We start from the raw sequence: 18,234 nt of genomic DNA on the forward strand, positions 1-18,234 counted from the left end.
GATATATATTATTTTTATATTACAATAATACTTATATAATTTAAGTACTTAAATAAATACGTAAATATATTTCAAGAGTTTTCCCTTACCTACCTAAAGCGTATACCGCACACAGCAGGGTATTCAGATTGATCATAGTGTTAAGAAGTTTACGCCAAATTCCGGAGGCATTGTGTGTTGAGTGGTGTTTGTCTCGACACCAGAGCAAAAAAAAAATTATGTTCCATTTTCTCGAGTGGTATCGAATCTACTACCTGTCCCGCTTATAGTCACACGCTTGTGGTCCTGCGCCTCGACTGGCAAAATGATAAGTAAGATCAAATGAAAAAAATATTTTTATCTTTAAATACTTAGCTCTTTCTTTTTGTACACAAATCCTTTTTTAGTATTTTTTTTTAATAATCATTATTTCTGTATAAAATTGATTTAAAAGGTACAATTATTAAATATAATTCATTAAGTATGCTACTAAATTGATTTACAGTTAGAATGTACCTTAACACAATGGCGAGATTTTGCATTTACAAATTCAAATTATTTTTTAATCAATTATTTTATTGGGATTTAATTTGGAATCGGTTATAGAATGGTCTCGAAAAGGAGGTCTACTGGAAAAAGACGGTGACAAGCTCAATAGTTATTATTTTCAATGTCAATGTTACAACTTAATTGTTACAAGCACTCACAGCTAGATCTGTAAGTATTTCTGAATAGTGTAATGCCTATTACCTATTTTTACTTAGTTTTACTAAATTAGTACCGTTTTCACATTTTTGTGGATAAATATTAGAAATAAGTGAAAATAAAATCCACCAGTCTATTTAAAATATTTATTTTATTATTCCTTACTACCTATTTAAACATCATAATAATAATTGTATATAGCAGTTCACATACTTCCATAAGGCAAAATATCACTATATTTGGGCAAAATATCTTACAATAAAATGCAATGCTTTGTGATTCTTTATAAGAAAATAATACGTAATTCTGTGTTATACAATATTGTATTAACATGTAGATACAATAAATTACGTCTTGTTAAAATTAAAATGTAATAATCCATATTTTACTGACGCCAGAGTTCTTAAATAAAAAAAAAATATATATTATCTGTCAAATAAATATTTGACAGATAATATATATATTTTTTTAGTCAAATAAAAAAAAACAGTATCTACTTTGGTGATGTAATGTCACATGTCTTTTTAAAAATTTAAAACTAGAATTACAAAACTACGTTTAAAAAAATACAATTTCGATGTATTTATATAAATAGTAAATTTACAAAGAAATATCTTTAGTTAATTTCATTTATATTTGTTTAAATTTTATAAATTTTGTTTTGACTTTTGCCGCCATTTTCTATGCGATAGATAAAATTAACTTATCATTAATTATAACATAGTGACTGTTCATTATGGCGCAAAAAGTTTTATAGGAACCTTAGTTCTTCTATTAATAGTAATAACATTTGCTAAGGAATTAAAAAAAACTGCATTTACATTTTGGATAAATTCTAGAAAGTTTACTGGTGCAGTTTTTTATATATTTTTCTATTACTTGTATTCTATATAGAAAAAAATAGTTTCTAATAAATTTTGAATAGCAATGTCTATAATAAGATTCAGATCTTGTTTTTATCATAAAAATAGCGCAAAAAGTGAAATAATAAGAAAATAGGGAAAAAAACAGTATTTGAAGTTTAAAAACAAGCAGAAAAGTTAACATATATTAATTAAGTACATATAACAGAATACCAGTTTGTGAATACTTTGTTTTACAAAAAAAATACAATTAATATTTCTCTTAGTTATTTTAAGTACGTTATTAATAAGTGTTTTACATTTTTTATTATAAATTGAACATAAAAAAGTGCTATTAGGAATTATAATAGAAAAACTATTCCAAATATAAAAAAAAGTCATTGCGATAAGTACAGATAAATAATATCACACTTAAAGGCCATTACAAATTAAATAATATCATATTTAAAAAAAAGGTATAATAATAACTATTATTTTATTTAATAATTGATACAATTGAAGTATATAAATAATAATATTAATTTGTGATTAAGAAAAAAAAACTAAATTTCCATCAAAATATAAGGCAGAAATGTAACTTTATTCAGTTTAGTAATATGTTTTTGGCTTTTTAGTTTAATTTTAACCACTTTTAGTTGAGTGGATATAATTAGCTCGCCGAGTTGTTGTATTGAGGTCTGCCGGCCAATTCTAATAAATAACGGTCAGGATGTTCTATCCAATCTGCGGCTGATATCTTTACCTAAACAATCAAAATAATAAATAATTTAGCTTTTTTAGAAAATATAAAAATTAAAGGTAGCGTGATGTGAACCCGAGCTGCGCTCTACCATTAAGTCATAAGTTCACATCAAGCTACGTCGAAATTATTTTACGCTTAAAAAGTACGAGTAGATATTAATTTTGATAATGCATATGATATAAAGTACCTGTCGTTGTCGTTCAGCTTCCCTCACTTGCCATTTTTTGACTTCAGCTTGTGCTTCACGCAGCTCCTGCTCCCCGCAACCCCACACCTGAATACATATTATATATTTTTTTAAGCAGAAGAAACCCAACGTTTAAAAACTCAGTTTTCGAGAAATTACGTGTTGAACGCCAAGCTTTGTCTACTAGTCAGAGACGGAAATGTAAATAATTAGAATATATCATCATTCTCTTGAGTAGGAATTGAACCCACACGAATCATGTTTACAGTCTACGCTTTCCCACTGAGGAACGACGGCCTTAACAAAAGTTACTTTTTATATCAATAATTATTGAAAAGGAACATAAATTATTTCATTTCAATGACTTGCAGACACTTATTTTAGAATATATATAATTTTATTAAAAGAAATTGTAAAAGCAAATTCTTACAAAATGTTTTTTATAAACTTATACAATATAAATTGTCTTTTTATTCATGCGTCTAAAATTTGTATAGGAGGTGCTGTCTAGTTAACTAGATATTGCCATAACGGATGATGTGAATGTCCATATATCATACATACACACATCCAAATATATCATTGTGGTATCAATTTTATTAATTTAGAGTACTTTTATTTAGGTTTTGTCTTATTAATTCGGTAAACATTATTAAAATTCAAAATATTATAAGACATTACTTCATTTAATCATAACGGACACAAGGTCCATCCGTTATGTAATTTTTTCTAAATTATTATTAAATATAAGTATTTAAGAATTATTATTTATATAAGTATTTAAGAATAATAATAATAATTATTAAATATAAATATAAGAATTTATATTCCACCAGATAATAATGTCTTATTCTGAGCCCACTTTAGGTATTGGCTCGAAGGACCATTTGATACTGTCTCGATTGCAAGTAATACATTAATCATTTGATAAACCATTTTCTGATAAACTAAAGAATGAGTAAATGTATTCATAACATAAGCGCGCTCGGTTACTTTGATGACCGTACAGGAATTAACTTATTGAATTAAGTATCATACTAATATCATAAATGTTAAAGTGTGTGAGGATGGATGTTCGTTCTACTTTCACGCAAAAACTACAGTATAGATTAAGATGAAACTTTTCAGTAATATAGTTTGTACATCAGAATAACACAGACTATTATACAAGTTATGTAAAGATTGTGTATAATTTGTAATGCAACATTAAACATAAGTTAACTACAAGAACCTGAACAGTGTGAATTGTTACTGACACTAGTCACACAGCCATTAATCACTAACCTCGATGGACGTGAGCGTGTAGGGGGCTCCCTTGTAGGTGAAGGTGTCGAAGCCCTCCGCGACCGCCAGCAAGGGCCGCCGCGGGTCGGCGCCAGCACGCAGCCCCTTGGGGTACCCACGGATGCACGTGTTCAGGTACAGCATCTTGGGCGCGTGCTCCACCAGCGCGAACCTGGCACACATCATGAATTTCAAGGGAATTAGTCTTCTAATTGATCATTAAAAACTTCTGACATCTAAAATTCTAAAAATGAAACAAGAAACTAGGAAAATTTTGATAATTTTTGAGCGGCTAAAAATATTTTCTTAATGTCTAGGAACACTGTTAATAATATCAGCTTTTAAACAAAAGAAACCGAATTAAAATTGGTTCATACGTTTGGGAGCTATAATAAGCCACACGGACATGCTCAATTAATAACCCTTTGTTTCATCGGAAGCTCAAAAACCTATTTTTTTACTATGAATTCTATAATATTCTACCATACTTTGGCAAGAACTAAAGATAGCAGATAACGTAACAATTATAAAGACGTACAGAAACAGATGCAGATATTCTAATGAACCATCACAATGAGAAGACTAGCACTACAGTCAATGGCGCAAGTTTCTGCAGTAAAACTGGTCGCCATGACCAAAGAGCCAGCAGTATCATCATAATCGCTACCATTGTTTAAGCTTTACACTATTCCTGGGCATAGGATGGATGGATTTTTATTTAGATTGTACTTTTAATTTTACAAAATTTAAATTATATTTTTTATCACAATTAATTTATAAAAGCAATTACTTACAAAGGCGCTAGCTGCACGAGAGCGCAGTCCGCGCCGCCCCAGTACGTATGAGTGTCGCGCCACTCCTGTGGCGAGCAAACCACCAGCGTCACGCGGTCACTGCGGTCACTACGGTCACCGGCGTCACTGCCAGTGTCCCCCTCCAGCACCACCAGCGTGGGGCCACGGTAGTTCAGTGTGTGATGCAGGAAGCGGTTGACTCCGAGACCGTGTTCGCGGGACGCGTAGAGGGGAGCCCAGTGGGAGGGGAGGGCGCATACTAGGCGCGCCAGCCAGGCTGCGCTTGCACTGGTGCCGCCTGAGGGTTTAAATATGTATTTCTTTTTATTAAATATTGAATGTCTCGTTTTTTGTGTATACCATCATTTCTTCGATTACATTACAAAGTGGTTAGCGAAACAACACGCAAATTCATAAAGATATTTCCTGTAATTAGGAAATATCTTTATGAATTTCTATTTCTAAATAATGTATATGTACATATTGCAAATATTATTGCTTATTGTAAAATAAGAAGGTAAAAGTAGTACAAATCTAAGTCAAGGCAAATAATTGTATCCAAAATAAGAAGCTACACGCTTTATTTTTTGAACATTAAATAATTTACCAGCAGTTCATTAATGTTATTGCCTCAGAGCTGAGAAAAACCGGCGCAAGAAACTAAGCGGTATCAAAAGATAGTAACTTCTGTCTTCTTCTTCTATTTAATACTTATTTATGGTCAGACTTATGGAGAACTATGGCCGCAAATACCAGGACAACCTAACTTACAAAGAGACCTATATCAATATTCTTACCAGGATGCGGCTGACTGGGCGGCTTCAAAGGCCTGGAATACAAAGGGGGCGCTGCAGCTGCCAACAACCAGGCAGCAGCTGGCCTCAGGGCTGCCCCTGCCCACGCAGCCCTCTCCAGAACCGGTGTCCCCAGCTCTAGGGCTCTGTCATCAGCCAGCGTCTCCACATCCCGGTGACGTGTCGCCAACATGTGGACACAGTAGCGGTGGACGGGGGACACTAGCCGGTGACAGTGCTCGCCGACCCAACGCACTACGAAACCCACGCTGTGGGATTCAGCGTTGTTAAAACAACCGCGCACAACTGCGCGTAGTGTTGTTTCTATCTGTGGGATGGCATTTTTTTTTATTTTCCCGCAATTTTTTTTCATCTTTTCACGTTTTTTCTCATATATAGTAAGGTTACTAAACACATAGATGTTCAGATACTCCGTTCTCGCTATATAAAATATTTCATATCCTTAAGAAAGAATCGAAAATAAATGGCACAGAACATACAAAAAAACACATTCTGCTATTCGAAGTTATACTCATTCGCGACTTCGCCCGTGTAACAAATAATTGTGAAGTTCAACTTCAATCAATCAATTTTATATATTATACGAGTATGTATAAGAGTAGATAAATCAAGTGAACATTTAAATTTAGTCTGTGGTACGGACCATGAAGTCAGTCTGTGGACCGTCGGGGTAGTGGTCCATCGCGAGTTTGTAGCTCACGTAGAGGAGACTTTTGAAGTCATCAGTGGTCACCGTGCTCTCGTTGGGGTCTGAGCTAAACATCCTGGTAAACATATAAAAAAAACCATTTCAAATAATAATATTTTTAAATATTTTTTTGGTTCACGCTGTATCTCGCATATTTTCGCCGATTTCTTGAGGGATTGTGGGTTGAGTTGTGAAACTCAAGGCTGTCATTGTTCGTAGGGGATCGAACTTTCAACCTGTCACGTTTACAGCCACCACACGCTTATGTCCCTGCGCCACGGCTAGCCTTAAAGGTTTAATTCTTAATCCACATATATTTGCAAATCACAAGACGTTTCTGCTAAATTCATTATAGTTTACCTGACATAGGTGTCGATGATGGCAGTGTCATCGAGCATGGCGAGTATCTTCTCGCACTGCTGACGGAAGGCCGACAGTGGTATGTGCTTGTTCTTACATTTGCCAGTTTTGTGGATGTAATTGTAGAACTGCCGCGCCAGCTCCGGATACTTTGGGAACAGATATTTCTGTGGAAGATTTATGTAAATTGTTTTAATTATGTGATTATTTTACTTGATACTTTTCCCGATGGATAGATAAGAAGTACTTATAAATATTTAAGCAGATGTTCAAAATTATTGTCGCGGATCAAATTTATGACATATATGTGCTTATAGGTGAGGCCAGCCGTTGCGCAGGGGCCCAAGCGTATGTGTGACTGTAAGAGGTTTTGGATTCGATTTCCACACGAGAAAATTAGATATTTAATATTGTAATATTTCATCGTCGCTCTGGTGATAAGGCTAACACGTAATGCCTCTAATCGGCGGAAAGAGGGAAACGGAAAGTGTCTTAACGAGAACGAATTGTCTTAACACTAAGTTCCAAGGTTCCCTCTACTCTGCTATGTGTGGGACACAAGGTGAAAATAAAAAAAAAACCAACACCAAATAGAAAATGGTTCAATGTCAGTGAGAATGCAATTTTAAACAGCTATTAGTCCAATTACAAATATCCGAATAATTTACGAAACAGCATATGTTAGGATAATTAAGATTTGCGATTAAACAGCCATCGTTACAATAAATTTTATCCTGCCATTAGTTTTAGAATTTATTTTTTGCTCTATTTTCAGCATGTTTTGGTGGAATTTGATTGATATTCTTAATTTCGAGGAATGCGGATTTTGCTATAGAATTAAAGTATTTTAAAAAGATTCAAATTGAATTCAAATGACTACCGATTTTTATGAAATTTAGACTGATCCATAAATTGAGAGTATGAAAAAATAATCAGCTTCTGTATTTATACCGAGTAAGTTGAAAGTTGTCAAAAAGTAATAACTTGGATTTCGAATTTCATTTAAAGTGGCTTATAAAAATATATATAATAATAATTAAAATATTTTATTACTTAAATTTATATTTCCACTGCCTCGCTCTGGTGTCTCTACACCACACCCAACTTTCCGCCACTCAACACGCAATGCCCCGAAAATTGCCCCTACCGCAGGGTAGGCAGAGAATTTTATATATATTATTTTTTTTTAAATTTTTATTTATTAAAAGTAGATAAAGTTTTATTATGTATTAAAAAAAATTAAAGAAAAAATAATCGCTGACAATTATCTGCCCAAAACAAACAAAAGTAGGGCACTTTGGTCCATTGTTACCAATTAAAAGTGACACTTAATTAATGTCTTTTATATTTTTGGTATGTGTTCTCTAAAAATACAGCAGTTTAGTAATATAACTGGTCTTAACAATAAACAATGATTATAGTCTAGTGACGTGCCAAGTCTTCTCGCGCCTACCTAACTGCCTAACTGACGATTCGGCAAATTAACTTTGAACCACTGACAGTGTTGTACCTACATATAGGTATCTGTATTCTAGTCCATTAGTCACGCAACGACACGTTGGAGAAAAACGAATTGGTGAATTCGGCGGAAAGTGGAGAACGGAGTCGCACAACATTAAGTTTGTTTCGCCGACCCTGATACAGCATATGAGGGATACAGCATGAAGCTGGAACGGAATGGAATGTGTATCTTTCTAGGAATATATTCAAAGTCAGTCAAAAGTAAAAAGTTAGTTAATAAACTCGATGCGTAAATAGTTCAATCTCCTTACCTAAGATGAGCGGGATCACAAAATAAGAGTTAAGTAAAATTTCAAATGAGGGGAAACTAAAACTTTTCGAAATTAATTTTCAGGTCATAAGTACGTGTATATTCAGCAGACATTATTTGGATAAAGTTTTAGTGCCTTCGCTAAATTCCAATACTTTGTGTAAATACATATAAGAGAGAACAAATAAATCGTGTGTTTGTGTTGTCATCACGTGAGGAGTTCGCCGGAATTTACAGAAATATGTTTCCTGCTTTATTTCAGATTTACAAAATGTTTTATATATATTTACGAAAAAAATATTGCATTATACAGTAAGAAAATATATAAATAATTAATTCTATTCTTGTATGTCTTTCTTGTTCAGTTTCAGGCTCGATTAGATAGATGTATGGTTAAAATGGTAAATCATAACATAGCGCGGTTAAGCTCCGTCATTCAATCCACACTGTCCCTTATTCAAGCAGTGCGTGGGAAATGGAGTGTTTTGACACTAAGCCCTGTAATTATAAAACATTCTCAACTCAATCGACCTTGAGCTGTCGTTTTCATTCATACCGTCTACGAATGAAAATGGTATCCCAAGCTATAAGACAATAGAAAATGTAATTCACTCACGGTAAAAGACTTTTCTGTGACGCCGTTGATGCCATCTTCCTTTTGAGAACGCTGAGCGAGGAGCTGTAAAAAAAAATAAAATTTAGTATTTATTAATGTTAAAATTGCATTGCATTTTCTTTTTTCTCCTTATTAAGAACTCAAAAAAATATTTCAATAAGCCTCTCTTTATAAACAGACGCCAGACCGATCAGTAGATAATGAAACATTAGCTTTAAATAGTTTACTTGGCATTACTAAAAAAAACATGCATATATCATTAAATTTGTATAATTATTTTGGAACCTATTTTCTAGACAACATTTGACAGAATACAGCAAACGAAAATATTATATTTCATTTCCTCGAGTGAGAATTGAACCGACAACCCGTTTACATCCGCTTGTGTCCCTGTAGCATGGCAGGGTGACAGGCAGGATAAAGTCCAGGTAAACGCTGTACAACAAACTAATCATAAATATGTGACTAAAGCACTTCTAACAATAAAATCAAAGTAATCTGTAATCAATAAGGCCCTGTAAGCGCTGTAATTATGTCCAAGATAAACTTGAATATTGAAAGAAGCGACGTAAAACGTAAAGTACCTTTATCTAATTTAATGCAACTTTCATTGCGAGAGATATGTTAAGTAGGTACATATTCACAAAACAAAACACTACTGTATCACGAGAAACTAAATACCACCGAAATCGAACATGTTATAATCTCTATAATTATGATATGAAGTGGAAAGGATAATCGGTCAGAACGAGCTTATCCGAAAAATAGAGAACAAATAAACAAAAGTTTAAAAAACTTTCATTTATCTCCATCTGAATGCAGCCGACCAAGGTTAATCCTTTAAATAGTTTTTTAGCGTCACGCTCGCGTCCCGCACACGGCGGAGTAGGCAGACTCTATAACTCTCTGTTCCCCAATTTCTGCCGGATTCTGGAAATTGGGAGTTCCGGATTTAGGAATTGCGTAATTGTGGAGTTGCCGAACTTCACGCAGCGCTTTGCACACTGCACACTGTTCCTGCACCACGACTGGCCTCAAATAAATAGATCTCACGTGAATGTTGAAAATTGTAATAATTTTCAAGCGAGCAATGCAATTGAGTTAATTAATACAAATGAGCCTTCTATTGACCATCTCATCAGCCATATATTAGCACTTTGTCAGCATTGAGTTACACATAATTTTGTATTGATTTATGAACTGTGGAGGCTGTCGGCGGCGGTCAACGATTGAGATTGAACCCTAATGGCGCAGTGGAACAGAGCCTGACTGCTTTTGCAGTCAGGCTCTGTTCAGACTGCTATGGTTATTGGATGGTGTATCTCTTGTTGGCTTGATAATATGCGATTTATCGACGCTCTGCACTGATTAGAAAACAAACAGACATGATATTATGTTGTCCTATATTAGTAGATATTTATGTTTATTATTAAAAGATTTAAGCCTAGCTTAAGCTTAAGCCTTTTTGGACAAATCTGAAGGAAAATAATAAAAAAAAACGATACGTGCTAATCTTGATTGATTAAGAGCAAGTGGGGTGACCATGCGTCTGTGACTGCAACATTATATGGAAATAAAATGGATAAACAAATTATAACATTTTTGGTAGCTGCAAGTAATTGAATTGAAGATTATTAATTTAACCATTACTTTTTAATTTTTGTCAGAATATCAGACACTACGATCACGATTACTAGGTGGGTATTAGACTCTTAGCCAAAAATTGCTAATAGCACAAATAAACTAACAATTTTGCACTTGATTCTAAGTATAATTTATAAACTTGAGGTTTATAGAAACCATGTATAGACAAAAGAATATTCTTATATGTAATTCAAAGAAAATTACAAGTTATAATGACTGAAGAACATTTTGACATGAAACAACCATTTTCTTAACCACGTGAAAATTCCATTACATATAAGCTAAAATATATTTCGAAATAACTGATTTATTTATTATTAGGACAAAATAATATCTACGTAATTTGACAACATATTTAGTACTCATTATTTGAGAGGTTGGAGTAGCGCTGTCACTAAAAGTAACAGTTGTTGGTTTAAAAACCGGTGGGACCATCACAACATTAGGTTTACTTTGTCTAACCTCTTATATGCGTGAAAAAGCGAGAAGCTAAAAAGATATATAATTTAAGTACCTATGTATCCTTCTTTTTCTTTTTCTTTTCTTTCTTTTTTTTTTTTTTTTTCTGTGTAAATTTTATATGTATATATTTTATTTTCATGTGCAATAAAGTATTATTATTATTATTATTATTATATATATTGGAAATCTCTATATTTTTAAATCGGACGCTTCGAACACAACAAGTTTGGAGTCAAAAGTTAAACTGCAGTTTATCTATGACCTCGAAGTACCGTAATATACAAAGCAGAAATTATTCATTTACACGCGTTATATTTATTAAAAATAATAATTTAATACTTTCAATTATGTGTTCTAAACTTAAAACTACCCACAATAAGGTAAATCTTTGACATTTAATATTCATACATGATTAGAATTTACATAAACTAATTACGGAAGGCACGTGAGAAATACTTGCCTACGAATATCTTTACGGTTCATACTTAAAGTCTACTTTTCTTTAAACAACCACAAACTTTCAGTGGTGCATAACTAGCTCCATTATTTTATTTGAAGATGGTCGCCGTATCGTCGTAACAACCTCCTTTGGCCATGTTTAGGTTTAGAGGATAATTGAATCGTGTATATCTAACGCGCAACACTCGAGTGATTGTTTTAATAAAAAATACGTTTATAATTGACAAAAACATGAATGTGAATCAGCATCACGTGAACAAAACTTACAAATAGGTATGTAGGTGAAATTAAAACAAAGAAAATCATATGACTGTTGTAAGCTCGATCATTTAATTTTTAAACGACCTGCTTAACACAATACAAATAATTTTGTGTTATCTACGTTATTTTGAACGCTTGTGGTTGCGATTTTCAAACGGGGAATTGATTATATTTCATGCATTTCTATTTCTTGGCTTTGGTAGATGAAGCGCGGCGTAGAACTCTGACACTTAATAAGCAATGTCTTTAATAATTTAGCGCAGAATAGAGACCAGTGTGTTAACACTAGGTTCGGTTATTATTGAAACAGACGCTGCATAGTGTCTTAAACCTATAGTATAATAGTTGTATTTTTTTTTCTAAGAGGGATTTGAAGATAGTCATATGAAAAGATCCAAAATGCCACACGATGACGAGTAACTTATAGAAATGAATGTTTCTAATATAAATAGAAGTGATCGATTGTTCCATCACATATATAAATTTAATTAAACGTAACGTTACAATTTCTTTGGTATTATTTTTTTTACAATCAACGTTCATGTCCTTGATTATAAGTAAACGTCGATTTTTTAGTGAGACTGATTTCTTCTCAATTTTGTGATTTAAATTGTGTAAACAGAAGTTTTGGCTTTGCGGGTATTAATTTTCTTAATCTGTATAAGAAAAAAACTTAACTTGAGACTCTATGACTTTGATGATTTTGTAAATTTTTATATATTTTCGAATTACTATTATTTTTTTTGTAATTATTTGCTGCTTATAATTAATTTATATCAGTTCGGTTATCTACACCGATGTTATACACTTAAAATATCGTAATTTTAATCATTTGGGATTTTATTTAATATTGTTCGCAAAAATTAATAATTATTTAATATAGAAAAATGTTTAGTACGCGCGCACGGCAAACTTTAGGTACTTTTTCTAATATTAAGAATTTCCTTTAGTTACTTTTACTTCTTTTGTTTGTTCATTTCGGTTACTCAGATATTTTTTCTAATAATAAATCTCCACTTATTATTATTTTTTAACTTATTTTAATTATTTAGGCTTATATTTTCGCGGGCGTAGCCGCGTCTGGGCCCACTAGTTAAAATATAAATATTACACGGTATTACACGAAATTTGTAATAGATTATTAGGTATACAGATAATATCTTTAATTATGTTTTGATTATTGACAAAGACATTCTCACGTATAACTTACTAAAAAGATATGCAAATTTTTATAATATTAAACTAAAGTATAAATAGGTCATAAGTTACAAATATTAATAAAAACCAATAAATTAGAAACAAAAAAGGAATATTTAAATAAAAAAATACCTTGCAAGCAATTTTCACTTTCAACTTCTTATTAACGTTTCGCCTCGCTTGCAAGCCGACGTTAAAACGCACCACCGTCAAACCGTCCATACTCACTCTACACAATCGGAGAACTCGCAGAGAAACAATAAATATTTAACAAAATGAGTGACGATTTCTCGGGACTTATCTCGAGATATCCGATAAGATTGTCACCGTAGTGCTAATGATATATTTACTAAATAATATAAAGCGTCAGTAGTTAGACGCGATGGAACGAAATGCACTGAATTGATTTTGATTGTACCAGTTGTGCAGCAGTCATGTGATTTGAGCTTATCAACTCTACCTTTTAGTGGTCAGAGCGTTCATTACTTATGTCGCTTTATATAATAGTAGCTTTTGTACTGGAATGACTGAAAACTGTTCTACAATTACGCTCGCTATGTATGTATTTATAATGTCATATTTTTTTAATAACTTTGATATAATTGAATACTTTCTACAATTGAGATTTAATAAGATAAACTAAACAAAAGAAACAGCACCCCGCTAGTTAGAGGTTCCACCGTATTTAGTGACCGGATAGATGATGTTGACGTTTTTACAAAAGATTTTCTTTTGTATATCCTGAGTGAACACAGAACTCGGCACCCATATAGATCTCCCATTTTTGTTGTGTATTTTACTATATTTATTTAGTTACCAATTCTATATTAATATTATAGTATCGTATAGCATCTCCAACGCGATGGATGTCTGTCCCGAGGTGATCGTAGAACACAGGTACTTTAATGACACCGCGGTAATAAACAGATAGTTAAAGCTATAAAAATTACGCAAGTATTATTAAAATTCACCATGAGGTGTGTTATTTAAAAAAATATATATGTATATATATAATATATATGTATATATATAATATATATGTATATATTTTTTTTTTTCGGTTTCGACAGTCAGGCCGTCGTCGCGTCGTGGCGCAGAAGCACAAAGTGTGAGGGAAATGGAATATTTATTTAAATTTATATATTCATTTCTTCTTCTGGTGTCACTCAACACGTAATACCTCCAGATTTCGCCGGAAAGTGGGGAACGGAGTGTCTTACCACTAGGTTTATACTAGGTTCGGGGAACAGAGTAGAGCTGATTTATTTTTGATTTACATCAGTTTCACGCTGTATTGTGTGGGTTTGTGTGTGTTATTTATATAGTTCAATTATAATAACATTTCATTTTCGCACCATTTTACAAGGAAAGACAAAAATAATTTCCTAAGTAATTTTTGCCCATTTAATTCATTTATTTTCATATTTTTTAGATTCACGCAGACAGAGGGAATCTGGGAACCTAGTGAACCTAGTGTACTCCGTCACCTACTTTCTGCTGAATTCTTAAGGCGTGACACTTAACATGTGGCGGAACCCAACGAGCGAGTAATAGAAAATATTAAATAAAATATTTCAGTCCCCCAAGTGGGAATCGAACTCAAAATTGTCACTATTACAGTCACACCATGACACCATGACAAAACCAAGAAGGGAAGATAATAAAATGTTTATTCTATTTATATTACATCAACATACAAGATTATTATTAAACAAAAAATAATTTTCTACAAAGTTAACTTGTTTTACAATGTTTTTGAAAGAAATTGCAAATAAATGATTCATCACATTGTTTACTTTGATTTATCCGAGTTTAATACAAGCTCAACATTTAATCTAATCAAAATCCCAATTCCTTGTTAGTTATTTGTTTAGATGTTATCTAATATCATGTGATCTAGTGATTATGACAGTTTCATTATGAGAGAGATTTGTATAGATTCTCATTTATTGCTAAACATAATTTTTTTAGTAGAGTGGAGAGAAAATTTTCCTATTTTCTCTGTCTTTTTTCCAAGACATTACATGTAAAGTGGCGAAATTCAGCTCTTCTGGGCTAGGACAAAATATAATTTATTCCTCTGAAAAGGAACCCAATATTGCTAAGTTTACAGTCAAAAGCTGTGCCAATGCATCACAAAGGCCTTAAGTATTATTTGTAATTTAATGGATAACCAAGTTGCCATGCTAATTAAAGGTACAAATAATCTCTATAAATATAAGAAGAGGGCAAACATTGTATTTCTAGAGCACTGAATAAAATTTTGGATTTAAGTAAAATATTAATGTTATAATTTTTATCTTATATTTTGTTTTATCTTCATGCTGTATTATGCACATAATAGGGCAGGCAGAGGGAACTTGGGAACCTGGTGTTGAGACACTTCATTCCTCATTAAGACACTTCAGTTCCCCTTATTCAAATGAATTTGTGAGGTATTGAGTGACAGAGCTCAACTCACTCACACATGGTTCCTTATTTGAAGTGAATGAATTTTAGCTATAATAAAAAAAAATCTTACACTTACTCTATTCCCCATACACCACCCAATTTTTAAGACATTGTATGGAGTAACTGTACACACCACTTTTTCTACCAGATAACAAAAATAATTGAAATACAATCATTGCTCTGAATGTTTCTCAAACCTACAATAATTACATGTTTAATGTAACATGGTCATGTCATGCTCTTAATTTTATTTATTACTAGCGGACGCGCGCAGCTTCGCTTGCGTATTTAAAGGTGAATTGTAATAACCCATGAAACATATGTTCAATGAAATATTTTTAAGAGTAAATATCAAATTTTATAAAAATCAGTGGCGATTTAAGAATTTTCCCATACAAACTTTCAACCCCTTATTTGCACCCTTAGGGGGTGAATTCTAGAAAACCATGAAACATGTGTTTAATTATATACGTTTAAGAGTTTAAATTTCAAATTTTATAAAAATTGGTGAATTTAAAAAAAAATAAAAAAAACCTATACAAATTTTCAACCCCTTATTTGCACCCTTAGGGGGAGAATTCTAGAAAACGATGAAACACGTGTTCAATTAAATACTTTTAAAAATCTAAATTTCAAATTTTGTAATAATCGGTGCCGATTTAAATTTTTTTCCATACAAACTTTGAACCCCTATTTCACCCCTTTAGGGTTAAAATTTTTCAAAATCCCTTCTTAGTGGATGTCCAGATTACGAAAGTAAACTTTTGTCCAAATTCCACGTTTCTACCATCAGCGGTTACGGCTGTGCGTGCGTCTTACCTCAGTCAGTGAGGACAAGTCCTTTTATATATATAGATAATAATAATTAATTGTAACAATTGTAAAATATAAAAAATATAGTTAATCTAAAATATTTAAATCAGATTTTCTTAATATTATTTATAAAATATAAAAGTCAAAATTTATGTAGTTGTTAAGCCTTAATTGTATTTCAACATAAAAGTAAAAAAACACAATTTAGTGTGAAGAAAATTGAAAATTTCTTTAACAATTGATTAAATTTTCAAAATAGACGTGAGTAAACTGTTTATTTACAATGTATGAATGGTCTTCAGGCGGTAGCTAGATATGATTCACTTTTGTCAATCTTATCCTTATCAGTCAAACTGCAACAGTTATAAATGCAATATTTTTATACAAATCAAATCTAACATTTCATATTTATTTTAATCTTTAATAATTACTAATAATAAATAATATGTAAAAAAATATACATGAATATACACTAGCAAATTTTTTCTATGTGCTTCTTATCAAATGACGAAAATCGCATTCAAGGGCAACCAAAACAAACAATGGAACAAAACCGAAGAAAATGTCTCAAAAGTAACTTTAGGTGGTGTGCTTAATTAATTCAAGAATGTATCGTGACCTTACCTTGCCGAGTTTCTCCACGGGCACTAAGGAAGCATGTTGAGGCTCAGGTTTTTCCTGCTGGCCTTGCAAGTCGCCGGACCCAGACCTACTGCCCCGAGTGGATCCTCGAGGGCTATTACTCCCGCTGCCAGCCTCTGATACTTTTTCGTGTGTACTATGATTGCCCATTATCACAGTATCATTACACTTATTGAAAAAATAAACCAACAGCTGTTTTAAAGTATGTGGTGAAGTAAGAAATAAAAACAGTCACACATTTGCAGTTTGCGAAAGAATGATAACTTCAACTGATGTGTCAAATGTCAAATGACAAGTGACAGTCCGTTTCAATGTACGAATCCTGCATTGACATTGGCGTCCGCCATAAATAAAGAACTGAACTGACATTGGCGTATAGTTTAATTAATTATTTATATTTTTGATTATTTTATTTTTATTTAATACCGTTGGTAGGTATACAGTGTTTTCTCTATATAACGTAACATTGCCAAAGAGATTTTGTACTCAATTGGCACTCTCGGAACGCTTTAATTAAAGAACTGAACTGAACGGAGGTACGGTAATAAAAAAAGTATAATACTTAAAAAAAAATCCTCTGTTGCGGTGCGCGGGATACAGCGATTTTATGACTTGTAAATAAATCTAAGTATCCTGAATATCATTTTAATTTATTATAAATTACATTTCGTTATAATTGTTCAAATCAAAGTAGGTAAGTATTTTTATAGTAACAGTAATTTTTACTTTTAAAGGTCTTACTCTTACTTACTTTTAGATTGCCATAACAATTAATAGAAAAATAAATGATTATATGTATACTGAATTTCCACAAAAATTTAAGTATGTATACTTAGGAGACTTCTGTGCTACAAATGTCAACTGTCAAATATAGTACTGCAATGTGTCAATGTCACTGTCAATGTCTTCCGCTCCCGCTCTTTTCATTTTGTTATTAAGTTACTAATTTAAGCGGGAGGACATATTTGGCCCTCATATACTTGAGGTTACACGTGTTGTAGTCGATGTGATTTGTTACTAGGTTGTTAATAGCTCATTATTAGCAAGTTATAAAGTAATTTAAATGTTTTAATTAATAAATATTGTAAATTGGTTAAAAGAGCTGCTATAATTAACACTGAGTAAATACCTATATGTGTTTTCGAATGTTGTTGGTGTTTTATATAAGTTTCTAGTCATATAAACTTCAGTTTATAGTTATTTTGATTTTTAATAAATAAGATTGTATTTGTAACATTAGTGTTGTATAGTTTTCTTTTGATATTTCACTTCCGAAACCTAATTGTATATATTTTCACGCTATACTGTACATAGCAATCCTGCTAATTTTAACAATTATAACTAAATGTAATTTATAATAAATAAAATTGATTTTATCTGTTTTTTATTACTCATCCAAGCAGAGGAAACTTGGGAACATTGTGCTAAGACACTCCATTCCTATTTAGTTCCTTTCTGTCGAATTCTGGACGCTAACGCCAATTCAATGCCTCGATTTGCC

At 32.2% G+C, this 18,234-nt stretch overlaps 1 protein-coding gene and 1 long non-coding RNA gene across 5 annotated transcripts; one reads left to right on the forward strand and one right to left on the reverse strand.

The window, feature by feature from the left end:
* Positions 1-816: 816 nt before the first annotated feature.
* Positions 817-17,013, reverse strand: LOC146540816 (uncharacterized). 4 transcript variants are annotated; one of them, XM_085200110.1, is made up of 9 exons: positions 16,716-17,013; positions 8,805-8,867; positions 6,418-6,584; positions 6,013-6,133; positions 5,352-5,676; positions 4,555-4,852; positions 3,761-3,932; positions 2,477-2,563; positions 817-2,289 (listed from the first exon to the last, which is right to left on the reverse strand). In XM_085200110.1, the coding sequence occupies exons 1-9, from the start codon at positions 16,881-16,883 to the stop codon at positions 2,197-2,199; spliced, it is 1,494 nt and encodes a 497-aa protein (XP_085056236.1). In that variant the 5' UTR covers positions 16,884-17,013; the 3' UTR covers positions 817-2,196. The 4 variants fall into 4 exon arrangements, with proteins under 4 accessions (XP_085056236.1, XP_085056243.1, XP_085056258.1 ...); XM_085200117.1 differs by lacking the exon at positions 16,716-17,013 and adding an exon at positions 12,960-13,198; XM_085200132.1 differs by lacking the exon at positions 16,716-17,013 and adding an exon at positions 9,173-9,541.
* LOC146540817 (uncharacterized) lies at positions 13,192-14,615 on the forward strand. Its single transcript, XR_014878895.1, has 2 exons — positions 13,192-13,385; positions 14,260-14,615. It is a non-coding gene; the product is annotated as an uncharacterized LOC146540817 (long non-coding RNA).
* Positions 17,014-18,234: the final 1,221 nt, after the last annotated feature.

Source organism: Heliconius melpomene, chromosome 2 (assembly GCF_056956725.1).
Source record: "Heliconius melpomene rosina isolate 202511_hmr_F chromosome 2, ASM5695672v1, whole genome shotgun sequence".
In the NCBI taxonomy this organism is placed as follows: domain Eukaryota; kingdom Metazoa; phylum Arthropoda; class Insecta; order Lepidoptera; family Nymphalidae; genus Heliconius; species Heliconius melpomene.